Source organism: Engraulis encrasicolus, chromosome 4, assembly GCF_034702125.1.
Source record: "Engraulis encrasicolus isolate BLACKSEA-1 chromosome 4, IST_EnEncr_1.0, whole genome shotgun sequence".
Classification (NCBI taxonomy): domain Eukaryota; kingdom Metazoa; phylum Chordata; class Actinopteri; order Clupeiformes; family Engraulidae; genus Engraulis; species Engraulis encrasicolus.
The window spans coordinates 45,275,367-45,295,428 of record NC_085860.1 but is presented as its reverse complement, the minus strand read 5'-3'; the positions used below and the strand labels follow the sequence as shown (position 1 = coordinate 45,295,428).

Here is a 20,062-nt window from a genome sequence, read left to right as displayed (position 1 = left end):
AGCGCGTTGAAGTAGATGTTGGAGTGTTGTCAAATGTTTTGCAATGGAAAAGTTTGGAATGTACCGAGTTGCTTTTAAATTTTAGTGTAAACTGTAAGAGTAGTGACATTTGTCAGCGCATTATTAATTCAATGTTCTCAATTTCCAGGCGGTGATGCTGTGCGCAAAAGTCTGCATTCAAAAACCCAACAATCAGCCGAATACTTGAGCTCTTTTCCAAATGGAGGAGGTCATTATCACCCCTTTGCCAGTTTAACGTCAGATATGAATGACACCTCTACCAACACCTCTACAACCATGTTCCACCAGCCCATAGAGAACTCCAGCTGCGACATCTCGGTCTGCAACAAGAGCACACCGTCGGACCCCTTCCTGCAGCTGCCCACTTTTTCCACCGCCGCTAAAGTCAGGGTGATCATCACCTTCGCTCTGTGCGTGGTGTCGGGGGTGTGTAACCTCGCCGTTCTGTGGGAGGCGAGCACCAACAACAAGCGCAGGTCTCACGTCCGAATCCTGATCATAAACCTCACCGTGGCGGACCTACTGGTGACTTTCGTCGTGATGCCGGTGGACGCGGTGTGGAATATAACCGTGCAGTGGCTGGCGGGGGACGTGGCCTGCCGCTTTCTCATGTTCATGAAACTTGTGGCGATGTATTCATGTGCTTTTGTGACGGTGGTCATTAGCCTGGACCGACAGTCCGCCATCCTGAATCCTCTGGCCATCAGCGAGGCTAAGAGGAGGAACAAGATCATGCTGACCGTGGCCTGGAGTACGAGTGTAATCCTGTCTGTCCCACAGGTAAGACTGGGCACGGTAGAACACCAGTGGGATTGATTCTATCCGGCGACTGCCTGTCTTGTCTGAGTAAATATCCATGTTCTCCTCACAGTCAGGTGATGAGAGTGCAAGTCTCACAGGGAAACACTTCCCTGTTGGAGGCTACTGCAGGTCAGTGAACAAGCACACAGAGGGAAGATCATCTACAGTATAGGCAATGCCATCACTACACCAGGTAGTTTCTCAGCTTTACTGCACACATCTTTAAAACCCCCTCATTAACTGGGTAGCTTTAGACCTGAACTATTACTTCAGTTAATTGCTGTAAAACTTAGTGTGTGTTCTGGCGCATTGTAAATTGCCTGGGATGAGAGTGGATAAATGTGAAATATCTTGAAGATGATCTCATCACCAAAGCACCAACTTTGATAAATATTTGAATGCCTTCTCTGCCCCCATCTGTATCCTTGAATCCCGAATTAGACCTCTTAGCTCTGCTTTCTCTCTCTCTCTCTCTCTCTCTCTCTCTCTCTCTGTCTGTCTGTCTGTCTGTCTGTCTCTCTCTCTGTCTGTCTCTCTCTCTCTCTCTCTCTCTCTCTCTCTCTCTCTCTCTCTCTCTCTCTCTGTCCCATTAGTCCAATTTGAATTACTCATATTTTTTACCCATTACCACCTCTCACGCAACAATGCCTATCACGGACCATGCTTCTTAATAAGCAGCTCAGGAGGTTATCCGCTCTGTAAACACGTTGTTTCCCATCAAGGCAAAGTATTTGATGACTGAAGCTGCCCCGCCGTAATTAACCTTTTGGCAGCTGTGACAGCCCTAAGATGTCAGCTCATAACATTTTCATTAATTGCCAGACAGGGTGGGGATATTTAAACAGGGTAATCGCATAATGAATGCTATGAGAATGTGTAAAACGTTGACACAAGTCAGACGTATTGATAAGCTCAGGCCACCTGTTCCCTCCATATAGGGTGTATGACGGCACAAATTATGATGCCACTCATTAGAGGGAGAAGAATACTTGGACTCAAAAGTGAATAGTGATGTTGTTCAGTTCCTGAATAAAGTGACATTCCACTAGTTAAAAAAGAATCCACACATGTTGAGATGGGCATAGATTTGACCTGCACCACATCAGCACCCGGATGGAGGACAGCATCAGTATTGCAGCCAATCAGGCCAGAGATGCAGGGTGTCATCATTGTCAGAGATGCAGGGTGTCATCATTGCCAGTGCAGGGATGGGAGGCATGATTGTTATTGAAATGGTTCCACTGATTGCACAGCAACATTTTTTCACAATATTTGTATGTGTTGGCTTCAGAGTTATGTTGAGTAGGAATTGGATGGAAAAAATAAAACAATTTATTGTACACCTACAAACTTGGTATGTCGGTTTTTTAACTTGGATGCCACATTTCGTGTCAAGAAATGGCATATACTATCTGAGAATAAGGGAGGCTATGAAGATCATGAATCATCATACCGGTAATCAAATATTCAGAACAGGTGTCTCATTCAAAAGTAATTTAACACAAGCCAACTGTATATATTGTGGATTCAGAAGTGCAGCACCAAACCATAGTGATCTGAACTGTAGCTGTTCAGATGTGGAAAACACATGGTTCCCTTTCCATCATGGATTTGTTTTTCTGTCTTTGACATGTATTGTTGCATGCCATATTGTGGAGATACAGTATTCATTTTACAGATCCTTTTAATACAGCCCCAGTGCGGTTGATACCGTTTTCAGCAGATGCAAAATAGGCCTACTAAGCAAAGTAGTTATCTATTAGACATGGGAATTCCGAGTCGCAAGGATTTGAATAACATAAGTGTGAAAGGAAGACAATAAATGAAAAGGAAAGGAAGGAAAGAGAGAACCCCCAGTGTGAGGGATTATGTAGACCATTTCCTGGCAGTAGTTATATTTATAGTAGGCATTCATTCAGTTGTCAGATGCTCCAATAAAGGAATAATTGGTAAGGCAGATTACTAACCAACTAAACCCCAAGCAACTTGTAATTAAGAAGTGGCAAAAATAAATAAAGCTTTTTATATATTGCCTTCTTATTGTGTTTTGAATACAAATACTGCCATCTTGCATTAAGATAATCTCCACTTTTGCTTTTGCCTGAATGGGTTTTAAAATAAATAAATATTAAGAATTCACTCAAAGAATCGCTTAAATCTAAAATAAGACGTTTTCAAAGTGCATGACTTCAGAAATTGTTTAGGGAAACCTGATGTAAGTCCAATGAAATTACATCTTAGCCATCCTGTCTATGCACCAGAGGCCTCTCAGAAGATTTGGAAAATGCTTTTGAGAAGACTACACTGTCTCACCTTGTCACTTTTCACATCTGAAGACAAGTCATTATTTGTCTGAGCCAGCGAGGAGGGTCTTGAGACAATAGCAAATTTGTCTGATATGGCTGTAAGGTCACCAATAGAGAGTGACCTCAATTGTGGTGGCTGGTACCTTACATTAAACGACTGAGACAGCTGAACAGCACTGCCACTGCAGCGAGGGAAGTGGTCTAGAACTGTGACATTGTCGGCGTCTTCAGTGTAAAAATTGCCAAGGCCTATTATTTATGTTCTAATGTGCCTTTAGTGTGTGTGTGTGTGTGTGTGTGTGTGTGTGTGTGTGTGTGTGTGTGTGTGTGTGTGTGTGTGTGTGTGTGTGTGTGTGTGTGTGTGTGTGTGTGTGTGTTCCTGTGCCTGTGGGTGTGTGTGTGTGTGTGTGTGTGTGTGTGTGTGTGTGTGTGTGTGTGTGTGTGTGTGTGTGTGTGTGTGTGTGTGTGTGTGTGTGTGTGTGTGTGTGTGTTTCTCTTTTGTTTTTTTCATTCTAGTCTTATATATTGTGATGTAAATACTATTATTACTGTACCGTTGTGAATTACAGTATATCCCTTTATTGTAATGTCTCCAGTAAAGTGAGTGCTATCGATCTCGTTGATGTAAATTGTACATGTGAATAGTGACAATTACAGGCATTCTATTCAGGAGAAACTAGTCAAGTCAAGTCAACAGGATCGTATGCATTTCTCAGACAGACAGCATGTTTAATAGTCATGAAGTGCTTTGTGTGGTTTTGGCCTAGATGCATGTTCTAACCCTGTCAGTGGTTTGGTAGTGCTTGCCTTTTGTATAATCAGAGCAGCCAGATAAATTATTCTCTTCCAGTGATCTAGAAGCAAAGTGTTGACTTTAGGGCTGCACAATTAATCGAAAAATAATCAAAATCGTGATAAAATAGTGAAATCGAACTCGTGATTTTAATCGTGATTTAATCGTGGCAATAGTGACCTACTTTTGAGAGCGTCCTTGAAGCCAGAACATACTGACAGGCTGGTGTTTCTGGCCAGAAATCTGTCCACTTGAGTTTCATGCTATTGCCTTTACATAATTATTACAATTCATTTTATTTTGCTCATCCCGTATGTAATTCATTCTTGGTTATATTTCATCTTGTTATCATTTTCCAAAAAATAAGCAAAAATCAATAATCGTGATTAATAATCGTGATTATTTGACCAAAATAATCGTGATTATGATTTTTTTTCCATAATCGTGCAGCCCTAGTTGACTGGCTGGTTGGTTCATAGGAAGGGAGTATGTACTCTGTGGCTCATTTGGTTCTTTTGCAGTCCCAAAACAATAAGAAGAAGGGGCACGGCCAATGACAAAGTGTGTGCACTGTGTACAGTATAATTAATACGAAAGGGCATGAATCGAATTACTAGGCTAATAAGATATATGTAGATTGCCAGGTACATACTGTGGGCTATTGTCAAAATGTCACACTTAGTCAGATTCCTGGTAATTTTCTGGTAAGCGTTTAACAGTGACCGAACAAAGCACTCCCATCTTTGAAATTTTTAATTACAACATCCGCCCCTGGTCAAATGCGTTCCCCAACCTGACTGTGAGCTCCAATGAGCTGAACAAATCTACAGGGATGTGTGTAACCTGGTCTGCTCCTAGACTGCTCCTAGTCATTTACTCTCTCTTGACCTCACACTCACCCTGGATGAGCAAGCAGAGACAAAGCCCACGTAACGTCTTTGTGACTTTTGGGAGACACACACAGGGAAGGCGACAAGGGGAGACAAAGGGATCAGTTGTCCCTGGGCCCAGGGAGAGAGGGGGCCCATGATTGGGTCCTTATGACATTGTTTGTAGTGGGGGGGGCTTTCAGGTGATTTCAGATGTCGTGGGGACCAGCCAAAGCTGTCAGCGGCCCTGGCCACACACTGCTATTGCTGGCATGCCAAGTCACAGTGATGGTCAAAAAAAAGGGTTCCACGCGCTTCCGTTTTTACATCTGGTGCATCAAAGAGAGGGAGGCAGGTAATCTTGAACGAAGAGAAGACACCGGAGCAGCTCAGATGGGATGCTTTTTCTTTTTAATTCAAGTGCACAACATGTTGGGGACTAACGTTTCGATGGCATTCGCTTGCCATCGAAACGTTAGTCCCTAACATGTTGTGCACTTGAATTAAAAAGAAAAAGCATCCCATCTGAGCTGCTCCAGTGTCTTCTCTTCGTTCAAGATCACAGTGATGGTCATTAGGACTGTCACAGTGATATCCTCCTAGTGTTCTCACTGCAGGGGTGTTGTACAGGGTAAAGTGTGACTGAGTTACCAGGGCTCCATGTATACAGTATAGGGGGCCCACACAGGGGCCTGGTTTATGTGCTGTATATGGCTGGGGGGTCCATTGGAGCTGATAGTACGTAGGGCCCACAATTTGCTGCTACGCCCCTGTCTCAGTGTACTATGGTCTGTCTTAATATAGCCCACATACCTGGAGTTAACAATGTGGAGTTTTAATTAGCGTAGCTCTCATACCTGGAGTTCATATTGCAGTCTTGGTTAATCAAGAAAAGCTCTCCTTGTCTTCACGCTCCGCTGTAGTCTGTTAAAATCACGATAATAGTAGGCCTATCGTACTTTGTGATCATGCTGTAGTGTTCATTAGCAAAGCACTGGTGCCTTATGGTCATGCCTAACTTTGAGATAATGAGAAAAAAAAGCTCTTGTGCTGCTGCCAAAGATGTTAGATTCCTCTCTCAGCACCCTCGGCCGCTCTGTCGCGCAGCTCAGGGGGATTTGCCAGCTCTGCTCAACTTCACAGCTCCTACAGCAGCACTAATGCTCAAGCAGACCATGCAGAACGATTACGTAATAATAATTCCGTTTATTTTGGGTGGGAGGTGGGTGGTGACCTTTATTAGGATAGTATAGTGAAGTACAGGGAGAGGAAATGAGTGGGAGAGAGTGATAGGATCACTGGAAATTACATTGGGAATTGGCTGTATATTATGGTGCCTTTTAGTCATTTGAGCTTATGATGAGGACACATAATAATAATAATAATAATAATAATAATAATAATAATAATAATAATAATAATAATAATAATAATAATAATGCTGTCAATATTAACACATGAATCAAGATTTTTTTTTTTTTAAAAGATGATTTTAAAAAAATCACCATTAGAGTTTCCCATTAGATAATGATTTCTATACAGCGCTGTGCAGAAGTATTTGCCCCCTTTCTTATTTCTTAGCTTTTATTCTTTAGCTTTGTTCTTCTAAGTAATATCAGATCAAGGAAATTGAAATGGTAGATGAAGATAGCATCAAGTTAACACAAAAAGCATGTTTTAATTGCTGATTTAATTTATCAAGAAAAAAAGCTATCTGAAACTACGTAGATGACCTCAGGTGGAAAGAGTAACTGCCCCCTCAATCTTGTAAGTTGTTGTACCAACAGCAACAATTTTAGTCAAGTGTTTACAAGAACTAGAATGAAGGACTGGACATAATTTTTGCCAACTCTTCTTTGCATAATTATTGTATTTCAAATTAAATTTGTTTTAAAATCGACATTGAACACAAATGAATGATTACAAATGGATGGGTGGACATTATCCCTCAGGATTTGTTTGTAGAGAGCAGAATTCATGCTTACTTCAATCATAGCTGGTTGTCCATGTCATGAGGCAGCAAAACAGCCCCAAACCATGAAACTCCCACCACCACCTTTTGACGTGGCATTCATTTCAATCAAATGCAGTGTTCGTATCACAACAGATGTTAGATGTTACAGAAGGCTCTCCTCACACGTGACCTGAGGAAGGCCGACAGGCCGAAAAGTTGTCACATTAAAACTCGGGAGTGTGCACCACCTTTCTCCTCCTGCGAGGTGTTTTACTGCTTGCCAGCACCTCCTTTTCTGGTGTGCATTTTGCACCTCCAGTCACCAACAGAAGGCTCTCCTTTCAAAATGTTCAACCTCTGTTTCATCTGTCCAGTTAATATTTTCTCAGAAGCTTTTTATGCATTGTCAATATGTTTGGCCTTGGAACTCTAACATGCATGCAATGTTTGCCTAGTTTCTTTGTTATGGTTGAGTCATGAACATCCATTTTATGAGTTTTTTGAAAAACCTCCTGCTGGTGAGATGTTGTTCCGTTTTCCTTTCTGAACTCTTTGCTCCACCATCATTGTCTTCTTTGGGTCATTTTAGTGTGACAGCCACTCTTAGACATGTTCACCGCTACACTACGCTTTCTCCATTTTTGATGAGGTCAAGGGGGTGTTTTATCTAAAAAGGTTGAGAATGACAGGCATGCTGCCTTTTTTGAAACAGTGTTTCAGACAACTCAGTATGTGACCAGACACACAGTCCGACAGGCACGGGGCATTGGCCCACCTGTGCACACTAACTTGTGGGAAATGGGACATGCTGCTTTTTGAAAAGGTTCAAGTTCACGTTATTTTATTGGTACCTGTTATGTGGGGTCTTCAGACAACTCAGTGTGTGACCAGATAAACTAAATAGACAGAAAGACAGACAGAGTCAAAGGCCCACCTGTGCTCACCGCTTACCTGTTGGGAGAGTGGGATGCTACTTTTACAACAACAAAAAATGGTGTCTTCGGACAATTCAATGTGTGTGCCCATGACAAACAGACAGACAGAAATACAGTCCATCACGTATTGTTAACTCATCGTTGTGCACTGCTCACCTGTGTGATGTTTTGCATGCTGCTTTTCAAAAAAATGTGTTCTCCGGACAGCTCAGTGTGTGCCCAGACAGACAGACAGACTATCATGGTTCGTTCGCTGACCTGTGTGCTCTGCTCATCTGTGGTATGTTTAGCATGCTGCTTTTCAGAAAACGGTGTTCGTCGGACAGCTCAGCGTGTGCCCAGATAGACAGATAGTCAGACAGCCATGGGTGTTTGAGTTATTTTTTTCTGTTGTCTTCCCCTCAACAGATGTTCATCTTCCACAACGTGACCATCACGTCGCCGGCCAACTTCACACAGTGCACCACCCACGGCAGCTTTGTGCGCCACTGGCAGGAGACGCTCTACAACATGTTCACCTTCGTCTGCCTCTTCCTCCTCCCACTGCTCATCATGATCGTATGCTACGCCCGCATCCTCCGGGAAATATGGAGGATAGCCAGAGAAAACTGTAGGTGCAAGTTACTGGACACACATTGCATTACATTTACAAAGCGGATTCCAAAAAAGTTGTGACACTTGGTATTTTGTGAATAAAATCTAAATACTTGCATTTTCAAAACATTCAGTATGTTAATAAGGTAGAGGATTGTGCACAGACAATATATCAGTTGTTAAAGTAAAGCAGAATTATTGTTTTGAGGTAATTATGTGATCATTTAAAATTTCAACCTTGCAACAAAAAAAAAGTTGGGACAGGGCCAATGAAATGCTTTTAAAGTTAGATAATACTAAACACAACACAAGGGTAGAGACTTAACGGTTAAATACCTTTACTGATGGCATAATTTTATTGAAAAACTATATATTTTTCTGTGTGAGACATGATTTCAGCAGCTCAACTGATGGGTGTGTTCTTCAACTTGTTTACCCTCTTGTTATGCGACATACAGTATCCTATTGGCACAAAAACAAATTTGTCACCTGTTTACTCTTATTATGGTGCTCCAAAACATAATGCCTTGGTAGCTATGGATGCTGTTTAAAATCTGTATATATCATTCAGCGTTCATTTTAACGTGCCACATGAGTAAGAGGACCATAAACAAGGCACTACTGCACCCTCTAACCATCATATATGCTATCTTTTAGACTGACCACTAAAACAAGCTGAAATATTCATCCTCTGTGTAACCTGGGGGGTGCATGACTCCATGATTTTCAAAAAGGATTAAATAGTTTCCATTCTGTAATCAGAGGACAGTTCCACACGTCTTCTGGGTCCACCTAGAATTATCTTTTCCACATGCAACACAGTTAAATGTCTGTATAATGCACATTAATCAAGCGTTCTGTTTTTGGTCAATTTTTCAACAGCTGTCATTGTTGGAGTGTCATAGTGTGCTTATTGTCAATGGGTATTTTATGATCTCATAACTCATAAAATGCTTTCACAGAATTAACATTACAGAAATAGGACTTATAAGCCTGCAATTTTGATAATTCAATCTTTTTGTGTAATAAATCAGTAATTAGTCCCTCAACATATTCACTTTAGAGTGACACCGCCTCTGTGTACTGGTCTTTTATTTGTGCATTCATGTTGGCAGTCAGTATAGTTCCTTTTAAAATGCTCTTCCTTGGGTTATTTTGTAGAATTATCCAACTAGTACAACATGTTTTGGCCCTGTCCCAACTTTTTTGAGATTTGTTGCATGGGTCGAATTTTAAATGAACACATTATTTCCCTCAAAACAATATTTTTGCCTCGATTTAATAGTTGCTGTTGATCTTGTGCCATTGTGCATCTTATGCATGGATTGAATGTTTTGAAAATGCCAGCATTTTGATTTTATTCACAAAATACTAAGTGTCACAACTTTTTTGGAATCCGCTTGTATATTACACTTCAGCCATTATTTTATATGACATTAGATTTACACTTAGCTGATGGTGTTATCCTCAGGGAGGTGTGGAGGATAGCTCCACAGAAAACAGTTGGTTCAATGGACACCTATCCCATTATGTGCTATTATATGACATTACACTAAAATAAACATATTAGACATGTACAATAAACACACACAGAACTACCAATGCCAAGGGCTGGACTGGGATCTGAAAAGGGCCTGGGCACTTTTTGACACCTGAGGGCCCAGCGCTCTATCTAGGCTATATATCTAGTCTACCACACAAGTGTTCTGCGCATGCACAGCGTGGTGCTCAAGTAAACAAAGATTCTCCTCTACAAGGTGTCCACAGCCTCCCGTTGGTCATAATGATCACACAGCACACCATGGCACATAATGTGCACTACAACTTTCAGTCTCTGATTTCAAGCCAAGACGTCATCAGTGCGGTGGGGGGCCCATGCAAGCACAAAGAGGGGGAAATGAACAACCACTCAGGGGAATAACATGGGTTGACTGCAGTCACTTTGACAAAGGCAAGGCAATTTTATTTGTATAGTGCATTCCATAAACCAATGCAATTCAATGTGCTTTACAAAAATAAAAAAATAAGATAAAGATAAAAGCATAAGGTATGGTAAGTGAAATAAAAAAAAATGAAGGCATGAAATGGCAAGAAAAAAGGCAGGCTAAATGATAAAAGCAAGAAATAATGAGACATCGTTAAAGGTGCTCTGTGTAATATTTTTAGTAGTTTCTTTCCATAATTCATGCTGTCCATTCTCACATGTCACCTTTTTCATCAATACTTACCACCATCATGAAATTTTAAGTATTCATTATGGCTGGGAAAATTGCTCTTTTCATAAATCAATAGGCGGATCTTCCCCATTGGCTGCCATTTTGAATTTCCAGAAATAGACATTGTTAACTGCAAAGCATACTGCACTTTGGTCTTACCAGTAAACAATAGTTTGATCGTTGCAATACCTACCCTGGCCACCATTCTACACAGTGCACCTTTAAGAACACTTATAAGTGTTTTGAAAAACTTGAGCAAGTGGCATACCTACCATATATTAATTAGACAAAGATGCATCAGTGAGGTTTTAGTCAGTCTATCGTTTGGAAACTTTTCTGCATTTTCATGCAACATACGTACCACAGTTCTGTTGACTTGATTAAAATTAGTTTGATATGGTTACTGTGATTTACAGTTTTTTGATAATAAAATCTAAGTGTAAGCAAGAATGTGTATAGTACACCTCCACTGTGTACACACCACCATTGTGTTTTGTGTATTATCTTGCCATCAGCTTCAAAGTTTGAATGTGTCGAACATAAAACAATTAAAAAATAATAGTAATTTCACTGGCACAACAAATTAATGCAAGATGCAGCTCACAGTCCTTTAACAGCTGGGCAGCAATACATGTTGGGAAAACTAGATGTTGGGCAGGAACACTTGGGTACTTCTGCCACTGACAGTCATGGCAAATCGGTTAGGGCATCAGGCCTGTAGCCCAAAGGTTCCCGGCTCCACTCCCGACCCACCAGATTGGAGGGGAGAGTAATTAACCAGGGCTCTCCCCATCCTCCTCCATGACTGATGTACCCTGAGCATGGTACCGTGTCGCTGCACTGCTCTCTTGGGGTGCCGTTTGGGGCTGCCCCCTTGCATGTGTAAGGCATAAGTGCAATTTTGTTGTGAGCACGGTGTGCTGTGGCGTGCTGGCGTTTCCCAGGTGGGCTTTCACTTGCTACCATACATAGTGAAAATTAATCCAGGGTAATTTCCTCTCGGTTATTCCAGGCTGCGGGGTTTATCCCCCACTCCCTACAGTAACATGTACATTCCCATCACATTATCAAAACATATGAATTCAGTCAACATCCACTTTGTTGGTAACACTTTATTTTAGGGATAGGCCAACATCTATTAGCACTAATACATACAATGTGCCTGTATAAGTAACTTATAAGGCATGTACAAAGCAAAATCAAACATTTGTTAGGCATGTATTCGTAAATGTCTTGTTCATGCACAATAAGAGATTTATTACCAATTTAACCTTAGTAAGGACCTAGTAGGCCTTAGCCTTTGCTTATTATATGGTGTGACGTCATCGGTCGAATGCTCCATTCATTTCAACGGGGCTCCCCAACGTTCGCACGTCTGTTATTTTTCGATAACGGACGGGTTGGTCTATTACAGACCGCTGCCAATGGCAACAAGACTTTTCACTGCTAAAGCGACTTTTCAACAAGACTCTAATCAGCTGCTGTGATAGACAACACCTGTTGTCCTGGCTACCTAGCTGCCTTGCGGTGTTCCACAACGGCACTTTTTTGTTTTGCGCAGCAACAATCTTTTGACATTAAATAGGCCTAAAGAAATGTCCCCGCCATGTGTGAATCATTTAAGTATATCCATATAATAAGCGGGTTAACTTTCGGCGAGTCGGTCGCTTTGTGGAATAGCAGCACTCCAGAGAGAACAAGACCCCTCCGCTCCGCGTCGGGGTCTAAAGATTCTCTCTGTCGTGCTGCTATTCCACGGTAGCGACCTTCTCGCCGAACGTTAACCCTTACTTAGTACATATCTTACAAGTTACTTATGCAGGCATTAACATTGTATGTATTAGTGCTAATAGATGTATCCCTAAAATAAAGTGTTACCACTTTGTTTTGTCTTATGTACAAACCCCAACTCCGATGAAGTTGGGACGTTTGGTAAACAGTGAATAAAATCAAAATGCTATCATTTTCAAAACATTCAATCTATTCATTAGATGGAGAATAGTGAAAAGACAACATATTAAGTGTTAAAACCGAGAAAAAATATTGTTTTGGGGGACATATGTACTCATTTCTAATTTGATAAATCCAACACGTCTCAAAAGAGTTGGGACGGGGATCAGTGAAATTTAGTAAACATCAAATAAAGATTAAAACAACAAAGAAGAACATTTCAAAATGAATTGTACTGACGGACAATATAGGTGTCCAGGTATAAGATCATCACAGAGAGGCTGAGTCACTCAGAATTAAAGATGCAAAGGGAATAATTACCATAGTTATTACATACATTTTTTGAATTCCCTTTGATTTACCACGATTGAGTGTATATAAGACATATTTTTGTTAATAAAATCATTGTATAGGTTCATGACATCATGAAATATATATTGGCTGTAGTCTCACTCTAATTCCTGGAGTGCTAGAGCTATTGAAAATTGACCATATTAAGAATGCTTAATGCATGAAAATGACATAGGGGTTTAACATTCTCCTAAGCACCTGAGCTCACTTGAAATAGACCCAGAAGACATGGGAAACTGTCCTTTGCTTACAGAAGTCAGCAGAAGTTGTAGAAGTCCCATTCTTTTTGACAATAATAGAGCATTGCACATCCTGTGCTACAGTGAAAATGGACCATCCAACTTGTGTTAGTGTTAGCTTCAAAAGTCAGCCTCCATGATGGCATGCGGATGCAGTAGTGCATTGGTTAAGATGTTCTCACTCATCTGTAGAGTTAAATACAGTGCTGAATGGTATAAATGGGTTTTAAAACGCATGAAAAGCCACTCATGCATTATATTTTGAAGGGAGATCTTCGATTACTGCCACATAGTAAGGTCAAATTGCATTCTCTACTATGTTTTAACAGTTTGGCTCCATCATAAGGACCAGCATGTGATAAAAAATGGCGGGCTTTTGGTCAAGACCTGTCACACTTCAAGCACTACAGAAAGGAAAAACATTGCAAAACATGACAAGGAATACACCCACCATTTAAGATGGTGAAATCATGTCCAAGATAGGAATTAACACTGTTTTTTATATAAAATCATCTCATCGGTTAATGTATTTAACTGTTAAGTGTTGTCTTTTGTTTTGTTTTTAGTCTTCCTCGACATTTGCTGCCATTTATTGTCCCCGTCCCAACTCTTTTGAGACGTGTTGGATTTCTCACATTAGAAATGAGTACATATGTCCCCCAAAACAATATTTTTTCTCGGTTTTAACACTTAATATGTTGTCTTTTCACTATTCTCCATCTAATGAATAGATTGAGTGTTTTGAAAATGATAGCATTTTGATTTTATTCACTGTTTACCAAACGTCCCAACTTCATCGGAGTTGGGGTTAGTAACACATTTGTCTTCCCACCAGAAATACAACTGAAAGCAAGGCCGGTTTTAAGCATAGGCCGGCTAGACGGTCGCCTAGAGCGCCATGTGAAGAAAGAGCGCCGAAATGGCGCTCTCCGATGCGTAATTTTGCGATATGAAGTTTTTTTTTTTTTATTAAGTCGCAATCAACAAAGCGTGGCGAAAGCGCTCCTCACGGCAAAGCGCCCCTCAGCCAATAGTAATATCGCTTCCAACTGTCTCTGGGAAGTCTGTGAACCAATAAACAGACAGTTCTGAGAAAGGGGGCGGGACGAGTGACAGCGTCAGATCTATTTTGAATTTGGAGACTCACTCCAGAGACAGAGAGGGCAAGCGCAAACAGCAGTGCTCTGCTGGATGGAGAATTGTTATGTTCTCATTAAACCACTCATTGCATGATGCGAGCGTTGCAGAGGGTGTTTTGGAACTATGTGATTTAATCAGCAACCGTTTGTGATTATGGAAAGCCTAATAGTTATGAGGTTACTATTTGGAATTAGAGAGAAAAAGAGCTTTGTTTTTGATCTGAGAAATCGCTAGTTAGCATGCTAACATTAGCCAAGTATGCCAAGCAATGAAATCCAGTAAAGTAGCTGTTAGTAGCCTACTCACTACTCACTAACACCCACCTGATAATACTTGCTTAGGTTGACAAGCAATGTAAAGTGAGACTGGTGCAATGTTTAAAACAATTTTAGCTGCCATATCTCCTTCCATCCACATGAATTACCTGCTTGTTGTAAGCTTAAAAAAACATTGTTTCCAGACCAGAATGACATAGCCTACATGAATCATGTAACAGAACCATGCACAGCATGTTTTCATGCTGAGTGATGTAGTATTGCAGACAAGGGAGGCTATTTACTATATTTTGTAAGCACAAATGTGTAGCTTATTAAAATTGTTATGCTGCCATGCTTTGTGATGCTGTAGGTAGTGTACATAGGCTATCAATGCAGACCTCCTTGGTAGGCCTATTGTCTACACATGCATTTTACATGCGAATGTACTGTATCACTCTCCTGGCATTTAAATTCCATATTACAATTCAAACACATTGATAACCTCCCTCTCATCTGGGGTTGGGGGCCCCACCACCATCACATCCAACACACCACACAGTGGGGGCGCCAGAACTCAAACTCGCCTAGGGCACCAAATAAGCCAGAACCGGCCCTGACTGAAAGCATTGAAGATAAATGCCATAAATAAAAGTGTCCGTTCCCTCTCTTCAAGGGTGAGGGACAGTTATTGTCCGGCCTCATCCACAGAGGCCTCCATCTCTTTTGACTTGATTATGTGCAGTGGATCATTCAAACATACAGTATTGTTGGGGAGGAGGCAAATCTTGTGCAAGGCAAAACAAAGTGAAAGTACAGTAAACTAAATTGAAATGTCATTTCTAGTGTAATGGGATGTAACTGCTGGAGTGGAGACTTGTAGGTAAACCTCTTTTGGAGAACTAATCACAGTCAAAACAATCATTTTTAGTTTGGCCTACTATACTCATAGGGTTTTGGCTCATGTAACATTTGTCTTGCCATCAGCAATGAGATTGAATACGCCAGTCATAGAATTAAAGTAAAGATATGTGGTGAAATAAATTCTTGCTGCCTATAGTCCTTCATAGAGGTCCTTGCCCGCTGCTCTAAAAGTTTTTCAATTTCCAAGCAAAATTTAAATTTAGGATATTTGCACAGTGTATTGTCTGACATAGCATATGTTTTGCACCTCCTTTTTCTAGAGTGTTTTCTAGAGCGCACACACACATGCACGCACACACATAGGCACGGCCGCACACACACCTACACGCACACACATCACGCACGCACGCACGCACGCACACGCACGTACGGCGCACACACACATACTCACTCATCTACAACCCCACTACACCCCACCTACCATCCCTATGGCACAAGCTCCAGCACAATCTTGCACTACCTTAGACTCTTGACTGTACTGAGGGTTGCCCAACAACACCCTACCTTCTCATCCCCTGGGATAGCCGCTCTATACCTTGGACTTTTCAAACTGCACATATATATGAGCGTTTTGTGTGTGTGTGTGTGTGAAAACTGATGGAAGGCTCACTGCTGTACTAAATATATGTTTATTCGGAAATTCAATGGTAGGCCTAAAAATGAATTCCTCTCTCTCTCTCTCTACTCCCCAGCGTCGTCCAAAGAGGTGCACCTGCGGCGCTCCAACAGCTACATTCCAAAGGCGCGCATGCGAGCGCTGAAGATGAGCGTGGTGATCGTGTCGTCCTTCATCGTGTGCTGGACGCCCTACTACCTGCTGGGCCTGTGGTACTGGTTCTTCCCCGACGGCATGGGGGCCACCGTCTCCCACTCCCTCACCCACATGCTCTTCATCTTCGGGCTGGTGAACGCCTGCCTGGACCCCATCACCTACGGCCTGTTCACCATTCACTTCCGCAAGGGCCTGAAGCGCTACTGCCAGGGGGCCATGGTGCTGGCCGAGTCCGAGAACAACTCGACCGCGACGGCCTCGCTCAAGTGCTCGCCCTCGCCCTTCCGCATGAAGAGGCTCTCGAGGGGGTGCAGCCCCACGGGCGGCAATAGCCCCACACCCGCTCCACTGCCTCCGCCCCCCCAGAACAACGTCATGGAACAGGGACAGGAGCAGGGGCAGGGGCCGGGGCAGCGGGCCGTGGACGGGCAGCAGAGCGTGGAGCAAGGGCAGTGTAACACTGAGCAAGAGGAGCCAAGATTCCAAGATCATCTAGCCGTGTATGTAAATAGAGCGACGAGATAGTGATCATACTAGGACTGAACTATAAATCCAAACAGAACAAAGCGCAACTGTACTCCGGGGGGCTAATTTATCATCAGTTCGTAGAATCCCTTCTAAATTCTGTCTAACGAATGAAATGTCATTTGTAATATCGTGTTTCTTCCACTTGCACGCATGGTCTGAGATTATCGTTATATTTAGGCACATTTCTACATTCAAGTGCAAGTTCATGAATCCCAAATCATAGTATGCACCCTTTACACACAGATCTGTTCTTAAGAACACATGATAAATCAGCCCCATGCCTCTTCACCGGCACAGCCCATGATCCGATGATCATCTCACTGCTCGTACAAATATGAGGCCAGGACAGCCAGACTTGCCAGGTCACCACAGTCATGGCACCATATGAATATGTTACGAAAAACAGTCAAAGGCATTTGTAGTGCAATGTACAGTACGGACCGGTTGTCATTTGGGGGTGTGACATTGACTCCGGAAGAACACTTTGCTCATGCTGCAGAGAAAGCTATGTCCTTGACTTTGGATAAACGCCAGGGTCTGGTTGCTGGGTTGCTGTCTCTCTTGGTCTCCGTCGCCTGGTAATTGTACAGAGAATGACGACAAGATGAACTTGACCTGAACTTGAACTTTTATCGAACAGACTGTTCAGTGTGGATCATCAGGCTTTAATCAGACTTTCATCAGAATGTACTGTAAGTGTTTTAATTGCCAAAGGTGTCACCGTGTATGGTTTTTTTTCGAGACAGGACAGTGAGAGAGAAAGGAAATGATTGGGGGGAGAGAGGGGAAGGATAAGCAAAGGACCTCAGGTTGGAATCAAACATGGGTCGTCTGTGTTTTGCACCCCTAGGCCTACTGTGTTAACAGACATCACACCTGCTTGTGCCAATGTCAGATGTTATGCTCTATTTCACATTTTTGTGTTTTTTTTCCATTTATTTCAACCAAATAACAGAATAACAGATGTATTCTATTTTAAAATTCAGCCAGCATACCTGTAGAATCCGTGACTGGCAGAAGTGTGTGTCTAACATCTCCCACAGCTTGCTGTTCAAGGTAGTTTCATGCAAAAGAGGGAAAAAATAATCAATCAGAGCTTTGAAGCGTCCTGGTGTTTGAAGCATATCAGCTGCTGTGGGTGACCACATTATGGGGCATGTATAGCCTGAAGACAAGACTGAAACTTTACCACCACCGTCGGGGTCCACAACACGATTCCAGAGCGGCGTGTATGTGAGTGCGCTCTAACACAGAGAGCTGTGTTTGAGTGTACGCTACGGTGACTTCAGAGCGTGTGTATGTAGTCTGACATGGCTTCAGAGCGGTGTGTATGTCTTGTAAAATGACTTCAGAGCGTATTCCTGAGAGAGATGTTTTTTTCCTCAGACCTGGAGGGGAGACTAGTGACATGCAAAGCAGTCTGTCTGTGCATTGGCTATGCAGATATATGCAAATAGAGAGTGGATGAGCTGTCTTACCCCTGCGCTCTCTCTGAATCGCTTTATTAGAGACCTAAGGGCCACCGTTATCGTCTAATGATGACCGATCGGCCGGCAGTTTGCTTACCTCATTTGCAATACGTAGAGGCATCCCAGAACGCTGCACGTTTTTGCAGTGCATAAACTCGGAGACATTTGGCTACATTTCTGAGAGATTTTGCAGGCAAAAACAAAGGTAAAGGAGGGCATTTATTATTTGTTTTCTTTACTTTGAACTGTCTGTAGTATGTAAGATTTGGATTGGGTGAGAGTGCCTGCCTGTTTGCAGTGTCTCCAAAATGTAGGCCTCTCAGAATGTCTCTGGGTTAAGAAACTGTAAATAGCCATTGTGTAATCTGTCCGCAGTCTCAGGAAAGTTGTTGCCATTTCTTTTGTTTTGAAACAGCAATGTCACATGGATGCTGTGGGCACAATTATACAGCCATTATCTGCATTCCTGTTGAGTCTTTTAATGAATAGTCAATTGTGTTTTTGGTTGCAAAAAAAACCTTTATATGATTCTGGATTTTTTGGCGCTTCTTATCTTGTAATTAATCATCTGCAGACCTTGAAGTCACACCAAGATAAAACATTATGGGGGGAAGTCTGCTACAACCAGACATTTTTCGCTAGGTCTTTTAAAAAATGTCTTCTCTGTGTGACAGCTCAGGCTTTTAAGCCAGTCCTGAAATCTCACACTGAGATAACATAAGAGTAGTATTTGTCGATATCCAGTGTGTGTGTGTGTGTGTGTGAGTGTGTGTGTGTGTGTGTGTGTGTGTGTGTGTGTGTGTGTGTGTGTGTGTGTGTGTGTGTGTGTGTGTGTGTGTGTGTGTGTGTGTGTGTGTGTGTGTGTGTGTGCACGCACATGGAGGTGTTCATTTACCAGTCCAACTTCCATGCCCCTTCCTTCACTGGGACGTAGCAGCAGCAAATTGTGGGCCCTATGTACAATCAACTCCAATGAGCACCCCAGTGATATAGGCTACGTATCTACATAAATCAGACACTTTGTGGGTCCCCATATATTCCTGCTGTATGGTGTTTCAACATCCCTGTCATTCTTGAGAAAGAAAAGAAGAAATCACTAAGATACAGTGGTGTTAGTCAAAGAGAGAAGACATCTATGAACACGTGTTTGATGTATGCATTTTTGCATTTTTGTGTACATATTTGATATTTTGGTATATGATTCAAATGTAATTGCTGACACTGTACTTATTCAGTATTTTGTTATATTATTTGAACATGTACTGTACTTATGGATGATATAGGCTATTTATGACCAAACAGAAATGTATTTGTATACTGCTGAGCTGGATAACTTAATGTTATTGTAATTTACATGTTGTTTGTTTTGTGTTGTATGAGGCTATAACTGCTGGTCTCATTCTCATGTATAGAGTTGAAACTATGTGTCCACTGTATAGATGTAGCCTATTTAATGTTATGTGCATGGGGTTGGTTGTGTAATGTTATAAAATCACAGTGGTTTGAAGAACCTCAAAGGCTATTGTTGTGAATCAAGCCCATGTCACGCTTCACCCATTGTGCAGTGTTTTGCATTCAAGATGATACCAACAGAAGGAAAGCACTTACTCCCGCCCATCACACAGCATTGACTACATGCATTGTTGTCTTTCTGTTAAAGGAGATGATTCGTCCTAGGATGTTAGTGCAGTCATCTGAGGCAAGGAAGTCTGCATTGTGTCTTCTCCAGCTGGTCTGTTCTCTCCTGGCTTATACATATTTAAATATACATATTGGATCAACACCGTCCTAAATAATTCACACTTTGCACGTACAGTATGTTGTGTACATAGTGTATAGTAGGGCTTATATATATTCACATGCTCCTTGCCGTAAGTCTTGTCCAGGGAATTGCTTACTCCAGGGAGGGGATACTGTAAGGGGTTCTGGGAGATTTGACACAGAGC

The 20,062-nt window shown here is 41.9% G+C and overlaps 1 protein-coding gene across 1 annotated transcript; it reads left to right on the top strand.

Moving 5' to 3' along the window:
* Positions 1 to 264: 264 nt before the first annotated feature.
* gnrhr4 (gonadotropin releasing hormone receptor 4) lies at positions 265 to 16,669 on the top strand. The gene is made up of 4 exons (XM_063196202.1): positions 265 to 801; positions 8,088 to 8,289; positions 16,040 to 16,336; positions 16,650 to 16,669. Exons 1-4 carry the CDS (start codon positions 265 to 267, stop codon positions 16,667 to 16,669), a joined length of 1,056 nt encoding a protein of 351 aa, XP_063052272.1.
* The last annotated feature ends 3,393 nt before the right edge of the window (positions 16,670 to 20,062 follow it).